This window comes from Akebia trifoliata, unplaced genomic scaffold, assembly GCF_017979445.1.
Source record: "Akebia trifoliata isolate Shusen 1 unplaced genomic scaffold, ASM1797944v1 Contig00386, whole genome shotgun sequence".
NCBI lineage: Eukaryota > Viridiplantae > Streptophyta > Magnoliopsida > Ranunculales > Lardizabalaceae > Akebia > Akebia trifoliata.
In genome coordinates, this window is record NW_028237004.1 from 86,546 (window position 1) to 110,842 (window position 24,297).

General features: G+C 36.9%; 1 protein-coding gene across 1 annotated transcript; it reads right to left on the reverse strand.

Moving 5' to 3' along the window:
- Positions 1 to 3,989: 3,989 nt before the first annotated feature.
- On the reverse strand, positions 3,990 to 17,351 carry LOC147381508 (putative disease resistance protein At4g19050). Its single transcript, XM_086430318.1, has 8 exons — positions 16,794 to 17,351; positions 13,277 to 13,614; positions 13,008 to 13,174; positions 12,842 to 12,914; positions 11,154 to 11,683; positions 9,827 to 10,387; positions 5,024 to 9,319; positions 3,990 to 4,290 (listed from the first exon to the last, which is right to left on the reverse strand). The coding sequence occupies exons 2-7, from the start codon at positions 13,463 to 13,465 to the stop codon at positions 5,113 to 5,115; spliced, it is 5,727 nt and encodes a 1,908-aa protein (XP_086286444.1). The 5' UTR covers positions 13,466 to 13,614; positions 16,794 to 17,351; the 3' UTR covers positions 3,990 to 4,290; positions 5,024 to 5,112.
- Positions 17,352 to 24,297: the final 6,946 nt, after the last annotated feature.

A 24,297-nucleotide genomic window follows, 5' to 3' on the forward strand; every position in this document is an offset into this window, starting at 1 on the left:
CATTAAATCTTTTGTCAAAAAAAATTATTTTTTTCACCCAAAATTTTAATCTTACCTTTAGGATTGAAGTAGATACAATGTTCAGGTTGTTGGTGAAAAAAATGAAGGTTTGAAAATACCTTATTTTGAGGAAGGAAAATCAAGGACTTGAGATAGAGATTGATTGATTGAAGATTAGGGTATTCAAGTCATTTTCTATTAGTTTTTCATAGAAAACTGACTTCAAGGGGCATGTCATCACTTTTAAAACATAAGTTTCTCTAAAATGTAAGGGGTTTTTAATAAAGAAAGAAGTCATTTGTAAAATATAATACATATAAGGGTATTTAAGGAAATATAGAATTTCGATAACCTGACGCCATTTGCTCTGCACAACAGCCGTTTGGGGCACAACTACACCAACAAGTTTTACTATAGTACAACTAAGGCTTATAACAAGTTTTATACACCCAACATCATCTCCGTTCATTATTAAACTTGTCGAGATTTGTTTCAGTCAACGATTGATAACGAATACAAAGAAGATTTGATGTGAAGCTGTGGGCCCGCCTGATCTAATTTTCTTTTTATACTCCTTACTCCACCTCTTTATCTCCACCCTCGCTGCGTTAGCAGAAAAGTGCCACGTGCCGATGGGACGTCGATATCATGTTTTGCTGTCTGAGGCCGCCACACGTCTCACGTGTTTGGCACAGAATTTGTTGCGACACGTAGGAAGGAGGGGGCTGTCATGGCGGATGCGACTGTCAAAGAATCAGAGCCCATAAAAACCGCCACCAGATCCGCCCGAACCACCCACAACCCAAGACGATTGTGAGATGCTGGCCTGCGAACCCAATGCACTCAACCAAGAAAAACATTGGCTTTAGGCCAATGTTAGCCCACAAAATTATAAGAATCATACTTCTTAGGCCTATGAACTTCTGGGCCATGAGCTATGGAGAGGAGAAAGAAAACAAATCAGCATTTACACTGTGTTTGGATTGAGGAAAATGGAGAGGAGAAAATAAATGAGTTTCTCTCCATTTCCCATGTTTGGATAATTAAGTAGGGAGAAAAGAGAAAAGAATTGGAGAGAAGAGAAGGTAAGTTGTCTTTCCCTCAAAAAATGTAGACAAGAGGAGAGAAATCCTTTTAAAATATTTTATAATTTCAATTCTGCCCCTAAAAGATATTTTAAAATTTCAAGATTGACCTAAGTTCTCCCTTGTCAATCCAAACATGGTGGAGAGACATTGAGTTTCCCTTCTCTTCTCTTCTCTTAATGCGTGTCTCTTCTATCCACTTCTCTCAATCCAAATATAGTCTAAGTAATTCATAAAAGTTTTATTTGATTCAACGACCAAAATTAAACATGGGTATATAACTCAGAGAGATAAAACAAAAATTTGTTTATTTGCATCAACCTTTTGAGGTGATCATTCGAGACTTACTCAAACTACTACTCAACAAAATTTGAGAACTTTGTTTTTTTTTTTTTTTTCTAATCGAGATCGGGGTAAGAAAAGAGACATTTTCATCGTTTGTGAACCACTCAAATAAATGTGGGAATTCGTGAGAATAGGGTATCCCTCACTACGAGAAAATTGAAATTTTTGACAAGAAAATTCAATGGGCCAAGGCTCATGAAATTTAGAAATTGAAGAAATTGAATTTAGACAGCAAAAACCATTGAAATTTTGATGACCGTTGAATTTCTCCCATTCTCTATTAATTTGATAGTTTCAGACCATCAGAAAAAAAAGATTTGATAATGAAAATTTTGATGTCTTGGCCCGTTGAATTTTATAAAATTTGAAGGCTTTGGACCGGTGAATATGGGTTTTTTCACGTTGTGCCTTATTTATTGTCAATTAATACATGATATGTACAAGAGGCAATCGCTTTTTAATTGTAAAATACATTATTTCCAATGAGATTATTAAATAGTGTTAGTACGAATTAATTATCATGACAATAATCATCCATATTGCACCGCAAGTCAAAGTAATTTTATTTTTTTTTATTTATATAATTTTTAACCATAGAAAAAGCCATACATATGGTGATACTCTGTGAAAGAGAAAAAACTTTGGAAGGAATGTAGATATTTACATTTTCATCACCATAATCGTATAGGTCTTATCTCAATTACAAGGATAAAAAATATGAAATTATATCTTACATTCAAGACATGTATATTCAGACGGCATTCCAAATTCACCATTTGAGCATAGATTGATCGCAATCGGACACAAATGCCCCCATCGACGAGTGGTTTAGGACAAATCTTAAAGGAGGCAGCTCTGGATGATCCACTTATTTCGTATTTATTAAATAATTTTAAAGGGTACAAATGATGACATACTCCTCTGTGGTACTCTAATATAGTAGAACCTCACTTTCATCTAATTTGTTGATAAATCAAGTGACACGTGTCCAAATTAATCACATCGAGATACAGTAGATCATTGGCTTCGGTGGCGATGCCTTGGCACGTGAAACACACTGGGATCGATGAAGGCGGTTCCGTACGTAAGCCTGCAGTTCAGTAGTTGGTAGTTACCAGTAATTGGCTGAAAATATGTGACTCACATTGGGTAATTTATGTTGAGATCTGTTATTGGCACCTAACTTTTACTTATACACCTCAATTAAAAATAAAATAAAAAGAATTTTTCCTAAAACGTTCACAACTTATGTCAAAATTCCAATTCAATACACTTTTCATTTTAATTCCCAAAACATGTCTTTGGAGTGAATTATCACTTTTATATAGTCAATGACTACGGATTCGTAGATATTAAAAGTGACGAACTCACAAGTTCGTAGATGACAAGTGCATGTTGAATTAAAATGAACAATGTACCAAATTCATAAATGGAGATTCAGCACAAGAAATGAAGATTCACCCAAAAGAAAATGAAAGTGATTAAGAGTAAGTAAAAGTTGGGATGCCAATAGAAGATCTCTCTCTTTTATTTTTTCCTTTATCATCATTGGTATCCCCACTCTTCCTGAGACTAATCCCACAGTCACACGTACTGCCCCCTCGAAAAGTCCTATATAAGATTGGATGAATCGAGAGTCAACCGAACCTTGGAGGGTGGCCCCAAGGAATTCATTGCTTCGTGAGGTTTCAAACACTTGACCTACTCTACCTGAGGAGCTTATCAAGGCTCGGCTTGCCACTAGAACAAATTTCCTAAATATATTTCCTTAAGAATTAACTTTCTACTATTTTGATGGGTGAGTCCAAGACAAGAATTTCTTTATAAGGATTTGTTCTTCTAAGCTTCCATTTAAGGCCTTATAAATGAACAAATCTTGTAAACATATGTTGAAGTTATTCTAATTGTCCTTCAAGAAGTAGAAATCGATTGTATTCCATCCAACACTTAAACCAACTTCCTACCTGAATTATTTTCAATCGATTCATTTTGCAGGCTCAGCGTTTGCGTAGAATTTCAAGGATGGTTCATGAACAGATGAGTGACACAGTTAAAAATGGAAAATCAAATCAAGATCCATACGTGTTGAATTTGACACCTCACTCATACACGTAAACCTCGTTACTTATCTAAACCTTTCTAACCTAAAAGATTTTTTTCTATATCTATCTAAACTTCTTTACACCTTCTATAGGGATGCTACAACACTAGAACCAATGTAGAAATTGAGCGGTAGAAGCACTTGTTTGTGAAAGAAAGTATCGTAAGAAGGATGGAAGGGATGTATTGCGAATTACCAGATGGAGAAGGTGAAGTAGAGTGAATATCAATTTCAAAGTGTGTCCCAAACTCAAGTGGTTGATAATCTAGAATACAACTGTGAGGTCATGGGCTGAGTTCAATTTATAATATTTTGTGCAGTCTTAACTCTTGAGATCGATTTTGATACACAATAATGATGAATCCATGAAATGGTACCAAAGAGATTAATGTGTAGTTAGTGTTCTCTTAGTTCTTCTGTGTGGATTTTACTGAAATGGTTAAGCAGAAAAAGTTTTAGAAGATTTGTTTTTTGTTTTTTTTTTTATTTAGAGACACTATGTCCTGGAATTCTATTATCTGCTCCTTCCAGCTTTAAACACTACTTGAATTCTAAAGACCTAAGCTTTAGGTTTCAAAGCCTATGTGCACCCTTGAGTTGCCAGCCTAGTGCAAACATGCTAACCTGGTGAAACACCAAATATTTGCAACTTGTTAAGTCAGGAAATGTCATATCGTTGAGGTCCAGCTTGTTTGTATCTTTGAGTTGCTGATCTTGTTAATTCAGAATTAACTCCATGGTAATAACAAACACTTAAGCCTACAAAAGAAATGTGATTGTGTAAATAGTCAGAAGAATCTGCTAAGAATCAGAAGATATCAGGGCCTAGATGTCATTCAAATGAATCAACAGTCACAAAAACTGGGCTGAGATTAGAAGGTTTGATTGAAACAATCTTGAGAAGAAGTGAGGTTCCAGAACACCGAACTGTAAACAACATGAAAACTTTTTATATCAATAAACTTGGACAAATAGTTCACAATTCAATCTTTTGAAGTTCAAAAGGGGTTTATCAAAATCAAAATCTTCAACTTGCTATCATACTTAATGTATGGTTTTTGGGTTGGACACACATCATGCACAGATTTCATTATTTTATTAATCGATTTCAGCAGAAATAGTTGCATTTGGTAAGTCCAACACCAAAACTCAAAATAAAGAATTATAACTATATATATTATCATGTATTTAAAATAAACAGAGTGAGACACTAACAATAGATCTATGGGGCATATGCAAAAGACTACAACCTAAAAGCTAAAAATGTCTTACATATCATCAAAATTCATTTGACACCTACCGTGTGGACACTGCATTTAGGCAAAACAATTTTGGAGTAAAACAATATAAAGCTTTAAACTAAGCATGCTGAAATAAGATGAATCCTCAATATAGAAAATCAAACAATCCTATTTTTACAAAACAAAGATGAAAAAAAATAATTCAATTAAGATGTTTTTCAGAGTAAAGAAAACGCTAGTTCATAGCAAACCTGCAGTTCAGAGTTGAAGAAATGCAATTGTGAAGCACTACAGAGCTCCACAAAGCCTTCTATTTTATAATGTTGTTTAGGACAACAAATCACAATTGTTTAAAATGGAGGTGGGACTTGATGCTTTCATCTTCCCATTTTAATTGATTCCACCATTTGCGCTCTCCTTTGATCTCTATTTGAGGAGGACTGGTTCTGTTTACATTAAGTGGGAGTTTCCGCAGTTTTGGACACCCTCCAACTTTGAGGTTTTGTAGAGATGGCAATACTCCACCACAAATACTCTTCAGTTCCGAAAGTCTCCAAAGAGTCAACTTGCACAATCTTGGGAGGGCACTTTCCCCCAATACCATTTCTCCACATACATTCTTAAGTTCATCACAAAATTTGATCCGGAGTGTTTCAAGGTTTTTTAGCTCCAGGCCTGACGAGAAGACAGAGATGAAGCTTGGGCAACAATCTATATATAAATTTTTAAGGCATGTAAAGCTCCCAGATTGTGCCACCCCTTCACATAAACTCCGTAATGCAGAAAGATTTGAGACCCAGAGATTTTGTAAATTTCTTCCTAGTGCTACATTCTCTTCTGTCTCATTTCCATAAAATACACACTCCATTGCATCACATCTGTCTATCCAACATTCTTTCAATTCCTTAACATTTTCAACACCTATATCTGACAGCCGTGTGACGAACACGTTATTCTTTAAATATAAAATTTCTGCATGACTGAGGACCCCCTCGATACCACAAGGAAAGCTTTGAAAGCCACAAATCTCCAGAAATCTGTCAGGATCTGTTGACTGAGGAAGCCATCTCGTCTGAGTGTAGTAGGATTCTCTGAAGATGAATTCTTTCCCCTGAAAGTAAATGTCTTCTTCTTTACCTTGCTCTTCACGAGAGCAAAAGCATATATGGAACCGTTGGAAGCATTTCTCCCACAATTGAGAGTTCTTAGTAATAGAGCAGAAAAAGTCAGGATTCCCTACTTTTACATGTATATGAAATCTGCCAACATCTTCTATAAGTAAATCCATCATGTTTCCCCAATCAGTACCAAGGGATCCATTCATTAAGAGCTGGTCGAGATCACTAAATTCAGAAATGGACGGTAGCTGCTCAACATGGGTTCCAGAAATATCCAAAATTTTAAGGTCATTCTTCTGCCCGGAGGATTCTTCTTGGGATTGTATGAAAGCAGTAATACCAGTAAGATGAAGAACCTCGAGTCTTGTAAGTCCTTCCAAAGGAGGCATTGTCTCTAGTTTCGAGCAAGCTCTTAAAAATAGTTGAGAGAGTCCGCAACATTTGGAAAGGAATGATAGTTGTTCAACTTGGGTTCCAGACAAATCCAATTTCCGTAGGCCATCATTATACCCAAAGGATTCATCTTGGAATCGCCTGAAAGCAGTAGCACCAGAAAGATCAAGAACCTCGAGTCTTATAAGTGCTTCCAAAGATGGCAGTATCTCTAGTTTCGAGTAACCTCTTAGTAGTAGTTGAGATAGTCCGCTGCATTGGGAAAGGAATGATAGCTCTTTAACTTGGGTTCCAGACAGATCCAATCTTTTAAGGTCATGATTTTGCTGTAAGGATTTATCTGGAAATTGCTTGAAAGCCTTAGCACCACAAAGATCAAGGACCTCAAGTCTTGTTAGTGCTTCCAAAGATGGCAGTGTCTCTAGTTTTGAGCAACCTCTTAATAACAGTTGAGAGAGTCTGCTGCATTTGGAAAGGGATGGTAGCTGTTCAACTTGGGTTCCAGAGAGATCCAAATTTTCAAGGCCATTCTTCTCCCCGAAAGATTCATCTGAGAATCGCTTGAAAGCGGTAGCACCAGAAAGATCAAGCACCTCGAGTTCTGTGAGTGCATCCAAGTTTGGCAGTGCCACTAGTTTTAAACAACCTCTTAATAGTAGTTGGGAAAGACTGGTACATTTGGAAAAGGTTGGTAGGTGTTTCCCGAAGGATAGATCTTGGAATTTTTGGAACGCAATACAACCTGAAAGATCGATCTCATTGAGTCTTTCAAGACTTCCCAATGGTGGTAGTTTCTTTAACTTCAAACAACCTCTTAGTAAGAGCTGAAAAAGATTACCACCTATGGGAATGGTTCGAATTTCCTTTATATCATGTCCATCTTCAAATTTCTTAAAAGCAGTGGCACCCGAAAGATCAAGAACCTCGAGTTCACTGTTTAAGGCTGGGAGTGTCTCCAAGTTAGAACAACCTCTTAAAAGGAGTTGACGGAGACCTTTACATTTTGAAAGGGACGGTAGTTGTACGACCTGGGTCCCAGATAAGTTGAGTTTGCGTAGGTTATACCTAATTCCAAATGATTGGTCTTGGAATTTCCTCAACGCCCTAGCACCCGAAAGATCAAGGACTTCAAGTGATACAAATGCATCCAGAGATGGCAATGTATCAAAGCATGAACAACCTCTTAGTAAGAGGTATTTGAGGTTGTTTCGATTGTAAAGGGATGGAAAAAGGTCAAACACAGTTCTAGAGAGGTCAAGTAGTTCAAGGGAACTCTTATTCTCAAGCAATCTATCATCGATTTCTCTCAAAGCACTTGCTCCTGATAGATCAAGCACCCTCAGGCATTTAGAAGCTTCTAGGCGTGGCAGGTTTTCTAAATATAAACAACCTCTTAGGATGAGATAGCAGAGATTATGAAGTTTGGAAAGAGATGACGGTAACTGTTTAATCTGGGTGCCTGAGAGGTCAAGGGTTCGAAGGTGTCGCATAGGCCCAAAGAAGTCATGTGGGATTTCCTTCAAGGCATAAGTGCCCGAAAGGCTAAGAACCTCTAGCTTACTGAGGCCTTGTATGTGGTTCAAGTTCTCCAGAGTGCCACAACCTCTTAACACAAGCACACAAAGCTCGTTCAAATTGGAAAGGGATGATGGCAGAGACCTCATTCTGGCATGAAGAAGGGAGAGAACTTGAAGATTCTTCATTTTTCGAAAGAATACATCTGGGATTTCCCTTGAAAGGTGACCCCCATTCCCATGAAGCAACAATGTTGAGGGTTCTGGGAATTCCAGACACTCAGGATACTTGTTTTGCAAACTCCCGTCCATCAGACAGATTTTTCTGAAGCTATCCTGTTTTATATATAGCTCAGGAATAGTTAACCTTATACCTGCTTTTGCCAATATTACGTCATTTCCTTCACCTGTGATATATGTCTTCCTATAGAGAAGGCTGTCATGCATCGTCACATGGTCGTCATCTAATTTAGATAGTAGATAACGATCTCTGAGTTCCTTGAAGATATGTTGGCCTTCCTCATATGCATCCTCCAAACAATCGAATCCTTCTATAAATCCTTCCATTATCCAAGATGTTATCAATCCTTTCACATTGATATGATGATACTGTGGATAGAGTGTGCAGTACAAGAAACAGGCTTTCATAGCTTTGTTGGGTAACATGGCATAGCTAATTTCCTGAGTATACAATGGGCGATTGGTTCTTAGATTACTTGCTATTTTCAATTTAGCCTCCAATGTCACGCTAGTATCTCCATTTATGTTTCTCAAGGCTCCAGCTATTAGGATAATTTGCAGAGGCACCCCAAAACAGTCCTTGACTAAATCTTCTGCCAGGGGATGCCTATATGGAGAATTAAATGCTAACCCAGCTTTATCGCAAAACAAGAACCAGGCTTCATGATGGGGCAAGCCATACAGAGAAAGGACCTTATCGGTGGCTGCAAGCTCAACATAGTATTTAGTTCCAGTGATTAAAACCTTGGATGATTTATTTTGTTGGCTGGAATGTGGGACTCCTAATTTATATGAACCAGACCTCTTGATTTCATCTAGAATCAGCAAGAACTTCTTCTTTGCCAGAGACACGGAGATCTTTTGTCGTAGTCCCTCCTCAGTCTCTTCTTCATTGTCCTTGGTGAATGAAGACAACTTCAACTGATCAATAATTTGCATCAGCATATTTTTTATGCTGTAAGAGCCGACATTTACCCAGATGACAACATCGAAGAGATCAGACTCGATTGCAATATCCACTACACGTCTCGCTGTCCATGTCTTCCCGATTCCGCTTTTCCCTTGAAGTCCAATAGTTTCAACAGTTTCATCATTTAACCATTTCAACACTTTCTCTATGTTCTCTTGTGCTGTTTTGCTGGTTGCCCCCGACAGTGATGATGGTTTAATGACTTCCACAACCTCAACTTCGATGCTTGTGTCAGCTTTCTGCTCAGATATGCTGCTCCCCTCTTTCGCTCCAATGAGTATGTTAGAAGCTGGTTGAGCATTCAAGTCCAACCTACAACAACGAAACAATTGATTTACATGTATTATTAGAGCAAGGAAAAAAAACTACAACTAAGAGGACAGAAATGGATTAGAGAAAATTACTGTTGGCCTATAAATTACTGACTCACCTAACCTTTTGAAAATGTCTATCAAAATCCTTATACTAGGGTCCTATTTGTGTATCATGGTTGGCTCAATTTATTTACTGTAATCAGACCAAAGCCACACTTGAATCAATAAAAGACAGCTTTAGATAGAATTGAGTGGAGGAACTGGCTTTATTCAGAGGAGCCCAATTTTTTGGTCAAGGATTTGATGATTATGATGAATCCATTACTACCGTAATAGTTTACAATAGAGCACGCCCAGCACTAGTCTTGATTCTTGAATGCATATCACATGGAAGTCACTTGGACCATGAAATGCTGTAACTCTGTCATTGTAACTACTAGCATGTAGGGATTGTATACATCACAGCTTACTAGAAATTTAATTCAAATATATATATATTTTTCACCTTTGCTTGTTTGAAGACCTATTTTCTTCTTGTTGAATAGATGCTGAGGTTGGAATTATTGAATCATCATTTGGAGTGTGACATCCAGCAGAAAAAATTTCATTCTTATTATAGCATGCAGTCTGCTCCATTTTAGTTTCTTCATCAGTAAGTTCGATCAATGGTTGTTTTGTGCTCCCAGGAATTGCATTACCATCAGTAATAAACTGATGATCAAGATTTTGGTTTGTGTTCCCAGGAACAAGTGGTAAGCAATATTCCTGTCGTTGCATTGTTGTGCCGTCAACCATACTTTGTTCAATCTCATAATCCAAATCATTGTCAGGGTCTGAATAGCTAGCATTGCGATATTCGATAAAGCCATCACCACCTTTTACATCACATTCACATACTTCTGTATGTTCTATGATACCTTGGTTTGGTTGTTGACCACTTCCTCTCATACAACCTAATGCCAAAGATGTAACAATCTGAGTGACTCCCACCTGTGCAAGCTCCTCAAACTCTGCTAGACTTGCTCCAATAACTGTGTAAGAAGCCGGTTGAGTATTCAAGTCCAACCTAAGAAGAAGGAAATGGATTAGAGAATATTATTGTTGGCCTCTAAATTACTGACTCAATTAATCTTCTGAAAATTCCTATACTAGGGTCCTAAATCCAAGCCCATTTGCGTGTAGTGGTTGGATCAATCCATTCTCTGTAATCCATCCAAAATCACATTTGAATTAATAGAAGACAAGGCTTTAGACACAAGTGAATGGAGGAACTGGATTCATTGGCCCAGATTTTTGGTCAAGGATTTGATGATTATGATAAATCCATTACTATGGTGAGAGGACTCCCTATACTAGTCTTGAATGTATACCACATGGAAGTCAATTGGCCTCACTTGGACCATGAAATGTTGTGCTAAATTTGAATGAATGAAAAACAAAAAGATTTGGTGATCCTAGTCATCTCATTTGAATGCTTTCTCAGTGGGTTTCTACTTGATACAAAAAAACTAGCCAGTGAAGAAAGTGTATCAATTGTAACCATGGTTTAAAATATCGGAATTTATAGGTCAATACATATCGGTATTGACTCAGACCGATATGAAACATTGAGCTCGAAACATTGAATGTTTCGGGATGTTTCAGGATTGTATCAGGTTAGTATCGGAATGTATTGGTTTGTATTGAATGTATAGGCCAATACCGTACGATTTTTTGATTAACCAAAACATTCAATCGATATGATATTTTAAACCATGATTGTAACTACTAGCATGTATAGGTTGTATAAATCACATCTTACTACAGATTGAATTCAAATAATTTTTTTTCACCTTTGCTTGTTTGAAGGCTTATTTTCTTCTTGCTTTTCAATAGACGCTGATGGTGGAATTATTGAATCATCATTTGGAGTTTGACATCCACCAGTAAAATTCTCATTCTTAGACCATACAGTCTGCTCCATTTTACTTTCTTCGTCAGCAAGTTCGATCAATGGTTGTTTTGTGCTCCTCAGGTGGCAAGTTGAAGGAATTTGAATTACATTACCATCGGTGAGAACCTTATGATGATCAAGATTTGGGTTTGTGTTCCCAAGAACAAGTGGTAAGGAATCTTCCCGTCTTTGCATTGTTAAGGCATCAACCATAATTTGTTCGATCTCATAATCCAAGTCATTGTCAGGGCCTGAATAGCTAGCATTGTGACATTCACCATGACCTTTTCCATCACCTTTGTATACTTTTGTATGTTCTATGATACTATGGTTTGGTTGTTGATCACTTGCTTTCATGTCCCCTGATGCCAAAGATGTAACAATCTCAGTGACTCCAGCCTGTGAGAGCTGCTCCACTGGATTTTCTTCCTGAGCAAGACATTAATAATAGAAGATCAAAGCTATTAAATAAAAAAGTATATTAGATGGCGTTGCAATCTTATTCACAAGTTTCTGGATCAAATTACAATTTATGTAAATTTACCAATATTAAGTCTTCCCATTGTCGTCGTTGTTGCTATATTGCATTGAATGGTGGCCAATCCCATGATTATCCCTATCATTAGGAGTATGAATGCATATGTGATTAAAATAAAATAACAAAAGGATTATTGCTACATTATTAGAAATAATGCAATTAACTTTTCACCTTTGCTTAATTGAAGGCCTATTTTCTTCGAACTTTTCTAGATTTTCTTCTTCAGAAAGTATATTGTCAACAACAATTTCACCAACTCCTTCCATTGCAAGTTCCTCAAACAGTGCTAGATATTCTTCTTGGGAAAGTATGTCACTAATTAAAGGTCGAAACCACTCTGTGAAGCGGAATATTAAATGGCGCTGCAATGTACCATTCAAATGAATATAAACATTTTTTTGTAAAACATGCACATCATATCTAAGGTTTAGTAATGCAATTCATAAACATAAGGTATTTTACCAGTCACATCATCTCCTCGTTGCCATTTCCCTTTGAAGGATAAATATCATTCAAACAATCATCATCTTCATCAGAAAGTTTGAGCAATGGTTGTTTCATGCTCCTCTGGTTGCAAGTTGAAGGAATTTGAATTGCATTACCATCAGTGAGTACGTGATTATGATCAAGATTCAGGTTTGTGTTCCCAGGAACAAATGACAAGGAATCTTCCTGTCTTTGCATTGTTAAGGCGTCAACCATAATTTGTTCAATCTCATAATCCAAGTCATTGTCAGGGACTGAATAGCTAGCATTGCAACATTCACCATGACCTTCATTACCTTTTCCATCACCCTTGTATACTTTTGTATGTTCTATGATACTTTGGTTTGGTTGTTGATCACTTGCTCTCATGTCCCCTGATGCCAAAAATGTAACAGTCACAGTGACTTCCACCTGTTTGAGCTCCTCAAACTCTGCTAGATTTTCTTCCTGAGCAAGACATTAATAATCAAAGATCAAAGCCATTAAATAAAAAAAGTATATTAGATGGCGCTGCAATCTTATTCGCAGGTTTCTGGATCAAATTACAATTTATGTAAATTTACCAATATTAAAGTCTTCCCCTTGTTGTCGTTGTTGCTATATTGCATTGAATGGTGGTCAATCCCATGATTATCCCTATCATTAGGAGTATGAATGCATATGTGATTAAAATAAAATAACAAAAGGATTATTACTACATCATTTGAAATAATTCAAATAACTTTTCACCTTTGGTTCATTGAAAGCCCATTTTCTCTGGAATGTAAATTGCTAACAACAATTTCACCAACTCCTTCCATTGCAAGTTCCTCAAACATTGCTAGATTTTCTTCTTGGGAAAGTATGTCGCTAAATAATGGTCGAAACCACTTTGTGAAGCGGAATATTAAATGGCGCTGCAATATATACATTCAAATGAAATATAAACATTTCTTTGTAAAACATGCACATCATATCTAAGGTTTAGTAATGCAATTTATAAACATAAGGTATTTTACCAATCGCATAGTCTCCTCGTTGCCACTCCCCTTTGAAGGACAAATATCGATCAAACAATCACCCCTGACATTAGAGGGTTGAACCTCTATGCTAGTAATGTTACTTTTTCTCTCTACATACTCCATTGGCGTCCTCCCAATGCTTGTCTCTGTGAGTGCCTCTTGTATGTTCAACTTAGCATTAGACATGTTTCACTCTTGAACTTCTTTCTTTGACTCGACTTTATTATTCTTCAGAAGATGATGATGATTATGGTGAGCATAGCTTTTAACTACCCTTGAATGAGTTCATGATCGTCAAATATATAGAGCACCCCCTTTTCTGCTAAATAGCCAGACTATACAAGAAAAAGGGGTAAATTCGATGTCAAGATCCATTGAATTTAGCACTTTTTTCACATAGTGTTTAAAAGAGTCGCATCTAATTTACCATTTTTTTCACGTAGTTAGATAACTGCGCCATCATATATTTGTTGAGTCGCGCTAAAGTGAATTCACACTTTGTTGGCGAGGGGGTGTGCACACAACCATAGATGCTTTTCACTCGTATCTTGATGAAAAGCATCTATGATTCCGTACACACCTCCATGTCAACAAAGTGTGAATTGAGTTCACTCCAGCATTATTCTATTTTGTTTGCTTATAATAAAGGAAAATATTGGAGTGATTTTAAACTTGACATAGTTTCACACTTTGCTGATGTGGATGTGTGTACATAACCATAGATATTTTTCATCTAGATACAAGTGAAAAGCATCTATAGAAGTGTGCACCTCCACGTCGACAAAGTGTGAAACGATGTCAATATATTTTTTTTTTATAGTATAATATATCGAAAAAGGCGAAAAACAAAGTACAAGGAGGCCGAGGAAGTCTCACAAAGGGCAGCACAACAAAACAAAACAAAAGAAAACTAAAACATCAGTGATTACATAAAGAGTTCCATCTAAAAACGTAGTCATCAAAAGTAAATCCTGCAAATTCTATTTACTATTTTGACCAAAGGTACAAAGAGCCCAAAATCTCCAAGAAACCTGCATGAGAGCTTTTAAACTTACTACTGAACACCCTGTTATTCCTCTCATTCCAAACCCCCCAAGCAATAGCCGAGGGTAGCATAGCCCACATGAGTCTTTTTCTGGAATGGGAAGCATTACTGGCCCACTCTACTAATAGCGAGGAAAGTTCCAACTGATACGGAATAAACCAAGGAAAGTTGACCAAATAAAATGAGAAAAAAGGGTAGTGAATTAAGATATGATCCACAAATTCCTCATCCCTCAAACAAAGGGGACAACAATTGGGAGTGATCCAACCCCGAACTATCAAGTTATCCATCGTGAGAATCCTATCAAGGGAGGCCAACCAAACAAAGAAGGATATTTTAGAGGGAACATGCTTGGACCAAATGGTGGACCCCGAGAGGGATCATTCAGCAACAGGATTGAGACACTCATAGAAGGACCTAACAGAGAATCTCGAATTTTTTACCCTCGTCCATTCCCACCTATCCTGTTCACTATCGTTGAGTTGAACCGAATGCAGGAGATCAAGGAAAGATGTCACATCGTTTGGCTCTCAATCATTAAAGTTTCTCCTGAACCCCAAGTCCCACGAAGGGCTGGAATTATGTCTAATCAAACACTGCTAAATAGAGCAATTCTTATTAATAGAACAAGCGTACAATAAATGAAAATTGAGTTGCTAGAGACGATGTACCACACCAACAATCCTCCCAAAGTCTGATTTTGTCCCTATACCCACTTTGAACCTAATCCCTCTCTCGATTTTAAAGTCGCTATACAGCCCAACTCAATCTTTACTATGTGGAGTAAAGCGGGCTAACACCAAAATTTGAGTGGTAATATATGCCCCCACTTTTATATTTAGATTAACTTAGGAAAATTGGAACCCACGACCTTATAATTATGTTGCTTAGTTTTCAAAATTATAAAAATATTCTTTTTTCACTATCTAATCTAAAAAACCCTTAATCAATATTTTAAATTAGAAATAAGTCCTCATGATACATGTGCACATAGTAACAAAGTCGGGGTTTGAGAATAATTCGACAAGAAAAAGTTTTGGAAAAAAATCAGCAAAAGATCAATAAAGTCGGGGAAACATAGGATAAATTAAACGGCAAAAATAATTTTTTTAAATATAACAAATTAAAAAAATATATATATATGGGTCACGTTCAAGGGCCAACTTTTTGGCAAAACATTTTTCCAAACATGAGTTAGAAGTTTTGGAATGGGCTGATTTTTGGTGAGGATGATCTCCTCACCGTAGAGATCATCCTCACCAAAAATCAGCCCATTCCAAAACTTCTAACCCATGTTTACAAGTTGAAAAATCGTGGACCGTCCATTTTTTGTAAACTATTTTTGATGGGGTTAGAAGTTTTGGAATGGGCTGATTTTTGGTGAGGATGATCTCTACGGTGAGGAGATCATTCTCACCAAAAATCAACCCATTCCAACACTTCTAACTCATGCTTTGAAAAATGTTTTGCCAAAAAGTTGGCCCTTGAACGTGACCCTATATATATATATATATATCAAATGATAAAATAACACTTAAAAAATGCTACAAATAATCTGTGAGTTTTTCAAAAAATCATCAACTAAATAATGATTAATCGTGATTAAGGCAACAATTATTAAAATCATGATTTAGTTGTGATTCCTAAAAAATCGTAGATTTTTGTCACTATGCAAGTTGTAGTTTATTTAAATGAATCGTGTAGGAGTGACCTCAGGATGACCTTATTTTGCACTTTCCTGACGTAGATTTGCGCACTGAACCATAGATCTTTTTCTTCGGGATACACATGAAAAAGATCTATGCACTTGCCACATGTCGACCGATTATAGACAGAGTGAAAATTTTCAAGTCAGGTTATCATTAGTCAAAGATCTATGATTTAAAACTCAAATTCACGCATTGTTTTTAAACTCGGTTTCACATCTTGTCTCGTCCAGGCTCGATATCGAGTCGTCTGACACTATTTTCCGATACGTTTGAGACGTCTTGTGAGAGAAATCAAAAAATTGAGCTTGACTCCTAAATCTTGGCAAAAAAGTGACTTTGTGAGTTGGTCTCGTTCAGCTCTGATACCGAGTTAACTCAGGCGATACGTCTTGGTCTCAAACGAGTTTTAAAACCATGAATCCAAGTCAACAAAGTGTGAAACGATGTCAATTTCAAAGTCACTCTAGGATTTTTCCGTAAAGATTTTCGAGTTTACCACAACATACGTCTAACAGTCAAATAATAGATGAGGAATTTGGATCCGGTAAGGTGTCCGAATCATGCAGTACAGGAACAAAGTCTACGTGGTACAGTTTGATTGGAGGTTAAAAGTTAAAACACATCGGCTGCTAAGTTCCCATGAAATTTTGCCTAATAGACACCGTTCCTCTCTACAGGAACGGGATACCTTACCGGACCCCAACTCATAGATGAATCATCCAACCTATTAACAAAGAAAGTCACTATTACTAATACTAACCTGCAAAATTGGCCCCAGAGAGAGAGAGAGAGAGAGAGAACCGAGATGACAGAGACGGTGAGCAGAAATAGATTATCTCAACCCGAAACACATACCCACCTACTAAGAAGGAACAATAAATCATAAAAAACAAAAAATAAAATTAAAAAAAGACTTTGGCATATGAAGTCGTCCAGTGTGAACTGTTCGACAATTTTCTGCACCTAATGTGGTAATCCATCCAAAATCAACATTATTGTTAACATAGTGACAAAAACATTAGTCAAATTTTATTGAAACGTCATAGAACTCTAGGGTACTCCAATTTTTAGGGGCACCTCAAAAAATTGTTTTCGGCACCCCATGTCAAAGGGCACCTCTCTCATCTCTAACGATTCCGACGACTCAGTCGAGGAGGAGAAGGAGAAGGGGAAGAAGAAGAGAAACAGAGAGAAAGAGAGATTGGAGAAGAAGAAGAAGAAGACTAGAGAGAGAAAGACAATCTTGTGTGTTCAAAGCTCATTACATGCCTCTTTGGCCGTGTTGCACCCCCTGCCTCCCTCCTTTAATTTTGTTTGCCCCCACCCTCAAGTTTTAGTGATTTAGAAACCCCTCCACTCTTGGTGAATATTTGAGATACCACACCCATCTTCCCAAATAATGGTGATAAAATTGATAACTATTCAAGATACCTTGCGTTTTCAAACTGACGGCAGACCCCCCCCCCCCCCCCCCCCCCCCCCCCCCCCCCCCAAAAGCAGTGCGTTTTCAAACTGACGGCAGACCCCCCCCAAAAGCAGTGCCCATATGCCTCTACAAAGATCAGAAGTGATCAGAGCTATAATTGTATATATATATATATATAAAAAGAACTCAAACGTGACAACACCCCCCCCCCCCCCCCCCCCCCCCCGCCGCAAAAATCAATTATCACCGACCTCTATGATAAGTATTTTTAATTTTTTAAATAATGTCTTGAACATCACCTTAGTCCCTTGTAGAAAATCGTAGAATTTTTTGTTATAAAATCTCATATTCTTTCTATTAAAATAAAAATCTTAATCTTATCTTTTTTCTTTAGATTTTGAATGTTAAAGTTGATTAATTTTAATGAAAATTAAGGTAAAACAATTTCACCTAAGAGGTTGAATGTGATTTATTTTGAGAAAAGAAATCAAAGGTTTTTTTGGTTTAAAGTTGAAGGAGAGGGAAATGAGGTCATTTTATAGTAGTCTATGGGAGAAGACCAAGGTCAAGGAATAATGTGGAGATTTTGGTGAAAATTTTACATACCGTATATTTTAAACTGATGACATTGCCTTCTTGACTTGGGTCTTCTCTCCAAGAGATGACATAAATGCCCCTTTCTTCAACTCTAACTAAAAAGCCCCAAGATCAAAATCAATAATCTTTAAGTTCTTCGACCATACCATTAATCATAGTTTGCTCCTCTCCCCTAATCCTGGCTCCACCCTTGGTTGTGGGTGAGGTTCATCAAAGAAGACACAACGAGTGTAGAGTACCAAAGAAGATGCAGAGTTGCTGGAGAAGGAGAACTAATCAAAGGTGCCCTTAAAAATATTCAAATTTAGTCATCGTGATGCATGTACAATCCTTAATGGCCAAAAAATGTGTCTACTTTAGACATAAAATACCAATGGGCCCAAGTCACTATATACTTGATGCTTGTCCACAAGAGAGGAGATCAATGATGAACATCAGACCCAAAATTTCAATTTGAATTAATCGACTTGAATCTCAGAACCACACAGAGGAATTAAGTCCCCTGAAATAAGTATTTAGAAGAAGCTCCACTAAATGTGGGGCTCATCAAAATAAAGAGGAAGTCCCCTTGTCTAAGCAATCCCAAAGAGACTGTAATATACCGATGAACAATCCTAAAATGTAAACCCATACTTGGCAAAAATAAATAAATAAATAATTGATAAAACCAAATCGAAGAAACCAATGGGAAAAATGTTAGTTGATGTTGAAGACGATTGTGATGTCTAACATGGTGTTAATAAAAGAAAATTCAAGATTATTTAAAGAGTGTGGATCCCACACTCGAAGAAAAACCGACCCAACAAGTTGCATTTGGTGTTATATGAAGATCTAACGGTTGACATTAAAAACAAGAAGAGAACTAAAGGTTGATCACACTCATGTGTAACTATTATGTTTGTGGGATTTTTGTTGTCTTTGTTATTTCGTTTTACACGACTCATTCATTTAGATGTATGAACTTCCTCTCAACAATCATAGTGACAAATCTACGATTTTTAGAAAAATCACGACTAAGTCACAATTTTAATAATTGTCTATTAAATCACGATTTTTTCAACTAATCATTATTTAATCGATGATTTTTAAAAAAAAACTCACATATTATTTTTATTTTTAATATTTTTAAGTATTATTTTATCATTTTATATATAAAATACATATTTTTAATTTGTTATATATAAAAATTTATTTTTGTCATTTAATTTATCCTATGTTGTCCCAATTTTATCAATCTTTTGCTAGCTTTTTTTTAAGCCTTCTATTGCCAAATTATTCTTGTACCCAGCTTTAATTTTGTCACTGTGCCAATGATAATGTTTGAGAATTTTATTGACATATATGCCACAAACCTTGAAGGGTGGGCCAAATATTAGAAGAAAAAAATTAAAACTATATTTTTAAGGGCACCTATGATCAGTTCTCCTTCTCCAACAACTCTGCATCTTCTTCGGTACTCTACAATCGTTGCATCTTCTCCTTTGAACGTCACTCACAACTAGCGGCGGAGCCAGGATTAGGGGAAGGGGGCAAACTATAATTAATGGTGTGGTTGAAGAACTTGAAGATTATTGATTTTGGTTTTGGGGAGAAAATTCAAGACTTTTTAGTTAGAGTTGGAGAAAAGGGCATTTATGTGATCTCTTGGATAGAATACCCAAGTCAAGAAGGAAATGTCATCAATTTAAAATATACCGTGTGCAAAAAAATATTCACCAAAATCTCCACATGATCCCTTAACCATGGTCTTCTCCCATAGACTACTAGAAAATGACCTCATTTCCCTCTTCTTCAACTTAAAATAAAAAAAACCTTTGATTTCTTTTCTCAAAATAAATCACATTCAACCTCTTACGTGAAATTGTTTTATCCTAATTTTCAACATTAAGATTAATCTACTTTAACATTCAAAATCTAAAGAAAAAGATAAGATTACAAAAATTTTTAATAGAAAGAATATGAGATTTTATAACAAAAAATTCTACGATTTTCAACAAGGGATTGTTTAAAAAATTAAAAATACTTATCATAGAGGTCGACGATAATTGATTATAGCAGGGGGAAAATTAAAGTTTTTTGTGTTATAAGTTAAAAATAAGGTATTTAGGCTGTAGACGCGTGATTTCGTCATTACGACGACCACATCTACTATGATTTGGAGTCGCCACCATTCATATTGTAAGTGGGTGTGAATGGTCACCCGATATGCATTTTTGAAAAAGTGACATTTTGGCATTTTAGTGACTCACGTGGATAAGGTACGGATCAAACCTTAAGATCCGGGGTAAGCGGCTCGGTTGGAGAAAAGGGAAGGTGTTAGGCACCCTTTTCTCCCCACTAAATAGTGGTAACCTCAACTCAACTCGGTCATTTGATTAAAAAAAATACGAAAAATGATGTGCCACGTGTTGTGCATTTGTACCCTAGATAGGGGTTCATTTTCGGCTTGATCATAGGGTCATTCCATTGATGGAAATGACCCTTATAGACCTTTAGCCTTGGGGTCCATTCATCCTAAAAAATAAAATGAAGGGGAGAGGGGTGATAGAAGAGGGAGGAGGAGAGGATGTAGAAGAGAGAGGGGGGTTTTGCCTTGAACCCACCTTGTATCTTCTTTCTTCTTTTCTTCTTCTTCTTTGAGTCTTCTTGAGTCCTTAGTATTTTAAAACAAATACAACTCTTTTTTTTTTGTTGAAGGAGTAAAGAAGTGATGATGAGTATGTGATTTTTTTTTATGAGACTTGGGGAGGATTAGTGTGAGGAAATTGATGAGGATTTTCTTAGTGAGAGGGGTGATAGTTGTTAGTAGAGAGAGAGTTGGGGAGAAACTTTGTAGTGAAAGTTGGGGGCCATTTTTGGGAAGAGGAGGAAGGTATTTATAGATGTTGAGGAGTTATTTTAGGGATATAATGGGGTGAAGTGAAGAAAAAGGGTAGAATGGTTATGAGTTTGAGAGAGAAGTGAGTGTAATTTAGAGGAGATTGGAGGGTATTTAGGTAAGGAGGGTTAAATGGGTGAGTTTTGACCCAAATGGTTTGGATCCTACCCAACCCATTGGGTGGAGTGTTTGGTGAGGTAAGTTTAAGATGGTGGTTGTGATTTGATTTAAGAGCATGGAGGATTTAAAGAGGTGGTTGATGATATTTTGGGAGGGTGAGGGAGATGATGCCATGTGTTAAGGTGGGTGGAAATGAAGGGTTAGGATAGGTTGATGGGAGAGGTTGAGTGTTTGACTTGAGAGGATGGTGTAGGTTTAGGTTGTAGATGTAGGTTTTGTAGGGAATGATGAGGGTAGATTAGGGGAGGTATAGGTTAGGGGTGTGGGTAGATGTGTTTGATTTGGGTGGAGTGTTTGGTGAGGTAAGTTTAAGATGGTGGTTGTGATTTGATTTAAGAGCATGGAGGATTAAAGAGGTGGTTGATGATATTTTGAGAGGGTGAGGGAGATGATGCATGTGTTAAGGTGGGTGGAAATGAAAGGTTGGGATAGGTTGATGGGAGAGGTTGAGTGTTTGACTTGAGAGGATGGTGTAGGTTTAGGTTGTAGATGTAGGTTTTGTAGGGAATGATGAGGGTAGATTAGGGGAGGTATAGGTTAGGGGTGTGGGTAGATGTGTTTGATTTGAGAGAAAAGGTGATGGGTTGATGTGTGGGTAGATGGGATTTAAAGCAAATTAATGGGGTAGGTAGTTGAGTGAGGGAGGTGAGATGGGGTGATGACATGTGTCATCTTTTGATGATAAAAGAGTGATTGGTTGATGTGGGTTGTGGTTTATGGGTAGGGTTGTGGGTTGGATAATGAATTGGATATGGTTAATGATTTGTGGGGGCTTTGTAGTGTTGGACTTGGGTTTTAGAAATGGTTTTTACGGATACGGAGGCGGACGCGTGATAGTAGAGGAGGGGTAGGCATCTCAAGTCTCACTTTTTTAATTTTTAATTTTTTTAGATTTTTACAATCATTAATTTGATACAAAAATGCCACGTGTTGGCGAATCGGGCTTTTTAGGCCTGTTAGTGAAATTTATCGAAAATTTGACGTTTTTTATTTTGAAAGCGGAGCGGTGAATGTTGGGAAAGCGTAAGGTTGGCCGAGTCCTTTTGGTGGCCTCCTAAACCATTGAGAGGTCTTAGGGGCCTCGGTTTGGTCAAAATGTTATTTTTCAACGACTTGGGCCCTTAAGGCCCGTTGACACATTTATTTGGAAAATCTGTATTTTTGGGCCTTTTCGAGAAGTGGCCCGTTCAAATTGAGGTGTCTACATAGCTATTTTCAGTTACTTTAATAAATAAGAACAAAGTCAAAGGGGGTGTGCCACTGCCTTCAGTTTGAAAACGCATGGTATCTTGAATATTTATCAATTTTATAGAGGGGTATATAATCACCATTATTTGGGAAGATGGGTGTGGTGGTATCTCAAATATTCACCAAGAGTGGAGGGGTTTCTAAATAACCAAAAACTTGAGGGTGGGGGCAAATAAAATGTATAGGGGGGCGTTCAATGGCTAACTTTTTGGTAAATTTTTTGGCAAAACATTTTTCAAAACATGGGTTAGAGGTTTTGGAATGGGCTGATTTTTGGTGATGATGATCTCCTCGCCAAAAATCAGCCCATTCCAAAACCTTTAACCCATGTTTTGAAAAATGTTTTGCCAAAAAGTTTGCTAAAAAGTTTGCCATTGAACGCTACCCATATATATATATATGGGGGCATTCAATGGCTAACTTTTTGGCAAAACATGAGTTAGAGGTTTTGGAATGGGCTGATTTTTGGTGAGGATGATTTCTACGGTGAGGAGATCATCATCACCAAAAATCAGCCCATTCCAAAATTTCTAACCCCATAAAAAATAGTTTACAAAACATGGACGGTCCACGATTTTTCAGCTTGTAAACATGGGTTAGAAGTTTTGGAATGGGCTGATTTTTGGTGAGGATGATCTCCTCACCGTAGAGATCACCCTCACCAAAAATCAGCCCATTCTAAAACCTCTAACTCATGTTTTGAAAAATGTTTTGCCAAAAATTTTGTTAAAAAGTTTGCCATTGAATGCTACCCATATATATATATATATATATATATATATATATATATATATATATATATATATATATGAGTAGCGTTCAATGGCCAACAGTTTGGCAAACATTTTGGCAAACACATTTTTTCAAAACATGGGTTAGAGGTCTTGGAATGGGCTGATTTTTGGTGAGGATGATCTCTATGGTGAGGAGATCATCATCACCAAAAATCAGCCCATTCCAAAACTTCTAACCTCATCAAAAATGGTTTACAAAAAATGGACGGTTCACGATTTTTCAACTTGTAAAATGGGGCTAGAAGTTTTGGAATGGGCTGATTTTTGGTGAGGATGATCTCCTCACTGTAGAGATCATCCTCACCAAAAATCAGCCCATTCCAAGACCTCTAACCCATGTTTTGAAAAAGTGTTTGCCAAAATGTTTTGCCAAACTGTTGGCCACGGATAGGGACCCTATATATATATATATGGGTGGGGTTCCGTAGACACATAAAGCTACTCATAAAATTATAACATTTTTGTTTTATATGGTTAAAAAGATTCGGAATAGGCTGATTTTTTGTGAGGATGATCTATATGGTGAGGAGAACATCCTTGCAAAAAGTCATCCCATTCCAAAATTTCTAACCCCATCAAAACTGATTTACAAAAATTGAACGGTCTAAAATTTTTCAACTTGTAAACATGGGGTTAGAAGTTTCATAATAAGCTGATTTTTTGTAAGGATGATCTCCTCTTCATAGAGATCATCCTCACAAAAAATCAGCCCATTCCAAACATTTTTGTTCATATAAGACAAAACACGTTGTAGCTTTATGAGTAGCTTTACGTGTATACGGATCCTAATCCTATATATATATATATATATAATATATCTATTTCTCTTATTCTTCTTCTTCTCCTCCTCGACTGAGTCGTCGGAATCGTTAGAGATAAGTGAGGTGCCCTTTGACATGGAGTGCCGATAATAATTTTTAAAATTTTTAGAGATACCCCTAAAAATTGGAGAACCCTTAAACAATCCTACGACAACCATTGCGACTCACATCGCAACAAACCATTTGAGCCGTTCGATACGTGCACGATCTATGGTCCAGATTGTCTGTCATTTTAAAAACGATGAAGTTTTTAAATTTACAACTACCTCCCCGTTAACAAAAAAAAAAAACAAAACGAAATTTTCTGAAACTTCGTCTTC